The sequence below is a fragment of the Chaetura pelagica genome, unplaced genomic scaffold (assembly GCF_000747805.2).
Source record: "Chaetura pelagica isolate M959 unplaced genomic scaffold, ChaPel_1.0 scaffold414, whole genome shotgun sequence".
NCBI lineage: Eukaryota > Metazoa > Chordata > Aves > Apodiformes > Apodidae > Chaetura > Chaetura pelagica.
Window position 1 is genome coordinate 420,834 of NW_009952976.1, and position 3,860 is coordinate 424,693.

General features: G+C 40.1%; 1 protein-coding gene across 1 annotated transcript in view; it reads left to right on the forward strand.

Annotated features, from left to right (window-relative positions):
* Nucleotides 1-3,860, forward strand: part of RBX1 (ring-box 1, E3 ubiquitin protein ligase) — an 11,088-nt gene that overhangs the window by 854 nt on the left and 6,374 nt on the right. The window contains exon 2 of the mRNA XM_009996370.1: nucleotides 1,635-1,713. Within this exon, the coding sequence (XP_009994672.1) occupies nucleotides 1,635-1,713 (79 nt within the window). The remainder of the gene's footprint in view (nucleotides 1-1,634; nucleotides 1,714-3,860) is intronic.

Consider the following 3,860-nt stretch of genomic DNA (forward strand, 5'->3'; position numbering starts at 1 on the left):
GGTGCTGCGTCACATGGTGGGCGCGAGTTTTGTGCGGTCGCTTCTTCTAACGTTTGGTTTTAATCAAACCGTAGCAACGCGTGTGGGGCAGCGGGGGCTCTCCTGGCGGCTGGGCCTTCGTAGTAGCTCGTTGCAGGTGGGCGCAGGGGAAGCAGGCAGGCTCTGTGGGCTTGTGCTGAGGGAGAGTTTGGGAGAAGATTTGCCCCTGTCACCAGGCACCAGCCAGCGCTTCCTCCTTATGGGTGAGGTTTGTGTGTCACCCCTCGGTGCTGATGGAGGCCCCCAGCTCGGCACGGGCCTGCGGGCCTGCGCAGGAGGAGGTGGTTGGGTGACGTGCTGGCTTGTTCTGTGGAGGTAGGGATAGACAGGTGAGAGGAGCAGGGGGCGGCACCCTCTCTGTGTCAGTGCAGTGTGTCACCTCCCTAGCGAGGTGCCAAGGGGCATTTGTTGCACGTGTGGCTCGGCACAGCTCTGCCAGTTGCAAGAGTAGCTTACACTGGGACAAGAGATTCAAGTGTGGGAGAGAGAAGGGTGCTGGGTATTTTTATCCTCGCTGCCTGAAAGTGTGGATGAAGCCCTTGCAAGATGAGTACCTCCACCAGAAGCCTGGCTAGGCTTGAAGCTGGAAGATGGGGAGAAAAAGTGAGATTGGTACTGATTGATTTTCTAAAAGATCTAGTAGGATGGTGATAACTTTTTATATCTGTACCAATTAAAAGTTGATGTGCTTGTCAAAATTGGTAGTGCTTATCAATACATGGCAGCCTGCATTCCTCCTGAATCCTGAGCTCAGGGGGAGCAGTGAAAACGCTGAAACTTAAATGGAACAAAGTAGAGAAGATTTAGTACAGTCAGTACAATCATATACTGAAAAAGTGGAAGGAAGACCTGATTGTCATTTTTGTGGGGAGAATGAATAAAAAGGCTTTTCTGCATAGCTTGTCTTAAAGTCCTCGTTCTGAATCAGTTTTCTAAAATTAATATGGAAATTTTTCACCAACCCTCCCCCTGAAGTAGCTTTTTTTTTTTTTTTTTTTTTAAATAAACACAGTCTTTGAAAGGTTAATTTGGTAGTACTTCCAAATTTTTATATGCATCCTTGCTGGTAGGTCATTGTCTAGTTACCTTTTGCAGAGGAGATTGTTCAGGAGTCAAAGGGTAGCATTAGGGATTATTTTAGCTCTTGACCCCAGGTGCTCTGGGTGTGATTAGTAAAAGAAATCCTACAAATGATAGAAACTCCTCTTAACAAAATGGCATCTCCAGAGCACTGTCTATTCCATGAGAATTGAGGATGTGGCATGAACTTCATCCCTGCCTCTGGATCTTGAATAGAAATGCAGATGTTTGCATTTGATTCACAAAAAGGGAGCTATGGGAGTTTCTTTGTTTCTGAAGTTGGAAGGAGACATTGGGTCTGGAAGGTGAGAGGAATGCATTACTGCTTTCTAGTAACAGTTATGAATTAATGATAAGGAACTGGACTTCTAAGATTTGTTTTGTTGTTTTTTTTAGTATCCCACCTTTTCCGTTTAAAATATACTCGGTATCTTGAGGAATAACAAGGATTTCTGTGTGCTGTAAATTGAGTTAAAACTATGTTTTTCTTTGTCTTTTTTCCCCCCTCTCTCTAGTGGAATGCAGTAGCTCTGTGGGCATGGGACATTGTGGTCGATAACTGTGCCATTTGCAGAAACCATATTATGGATCTATGTAAGTAAATGGTGGGGAAGGCAGTTGACAGTTTTGACTTGTGCATGATGCACACCTGGAATGTGAGAGTCTAATTCAGCAAATGCAGCTTTCATTTAGGAACTAAGTCTTCACAGTGCAAATACTAACCTCTGTGTTATGTTATGCTGAAGTCCTGTAATCCATTTTTGTAACCTCTGTCACCATACTACTTTTCCCTCACCCTTTTCTTGGAAAGAGCATAATCGCTTGGTGTCACATCCACAGGCAAGATGATGTTGCTGAGTGTATTTCGGGGACAGCAAAGAGGTAAAAGGGGAGTCACAAAGAACCAGGAGGAGCTGAAATCATTCAGGGTTGACAGGTACTGCTTGCAAAGTGAGGTATTAGATTTTAGAGTTGGGAATGCTGCTATAGGTGTCAGCTGTTTGCTGACACTGTAGATTCTGTAACATCTTCCTGTGTTGGGCCAGGAAAGGCACAGACTGGTGATTTCATTTGACTCCTCATTCTACAAAAACTACCTTGCATAAATAAGTTAGTTAATGTGATAGTATGAGGAATTTTGTAGCCACCTAGGGAATTATTTGTTTGTTTATTAAGGAGTAACCAAATGCCTGAATAAAACCAATACATTGCTAGTATTGGTTTGATCTTTTTTCTGTACAATTTTGATGGTACAATTAAACAATATGCTTGATGTGTAGGAAAATACAGTGAAAATTGGGTTATGTATACAATTTTCTAGCATTAAATAGGTGTGCATGCATGAAGCCTCTAGTTTAAGTCCCTTAAAGGACTGGTAATGAGTACAAAACCGTATTTTTCCCCTTAAAACTGACAAGATACTGTTGGCACCATAACTGTCCATCTTGTTTCACTTGATGGAAGGTCTTTTAATATAGCCCCAGATAGAAATTTGCCTTATTTATCTCTGTTACTAAAATGCGAGCATTGTGGAGCCCCCCAAAAGAAGAGCAGGCACAGCTACAGTGCCAGGGAGTGGCCTGTCATGGCTCCATTGTGATAGTTTTGTTGCAGTTTGGTGCAACTGGAACTACTGGTAATGGTAAGTTTGATCAATAAGCCTACATGAAAATAAAACTATTCAGAAAAAATGAGACTGTGAATTTATAGTAACAGCTAGTGAGAGATGCACTTTATTTTACATAACATTGAAATATCTAAATAAATAATCCTTTAATTATCTAAATGCTTATTAAATAATTAAATATCTAATAAATAAGTAAATAAATAATGTTTATTTAAATAATAATTACTAAACTACTCTCAGAATTTCGTTTTTGATAAAGAGAAAACACACTGTAACACACAGGGCTGAAAATGGGTTATGCAAGTTCACTTCTTTACTTTGGGACAGATATGTTTGTATTTTGAGCCAGCTACTGCCTATCCATTCCTCAGTTTATTCTTGGTTGTTAGAACTGGAATGATATCACTGTAAAGTGAAGCAAGCAAGGATAGCAGTTATAAAATATGCTGAGGTCCTTGGATGCAAAGGTTGCTCTTTAAGTACCTCTTAACATGTACCACCTTGAAGAGTAGTTGATGTGGGCATGTGACTACTACTTAGTTTCAGATTTATGGTATATTAGAGAGGAAAGCATGTCAGTGACAGGCAAATGGAATTTCAAAGATTTGTTAGAACAGAAGTTACATTTACAGAATTTACAAATGTATAGAATGAATACATAAAATCCAGTAATTCAATAAAATTATTCATAATAAGTGGGATATGTTGTAAGATAGTGGTGCTGGTGTGTTTCATTCTATGAATCTGCCTCAAAATTAATAGTGTCTCCCCTGTGAAACCAAACACGGTCTCATATATTTGCTATTTTTTATAAATAGAAAATAGGACCTATGCAGATGAAGGAGAAGTGTGGAGGAGCTGGAAGAAAAATGAACATATGTTTTTCCTGTGTGTCAGTTCTTTAAAACCAAAAAATCCTACCAAAATGGGGATGAGGTTGAGAGTGTATAGATAAATTAGGAAAAACAGTGGAGAAAGAGAGCAAGGTAACTTTTTTTCTTTTTCTTTTTGAGTTGCTCAAGCATAACACCTTGTTAGTTTGCATATGAGCAATGTTATGAAAAGCCTGGACTGCAAATGACAGGCCAAAATTGACAGTATACAGAGTAGAAAG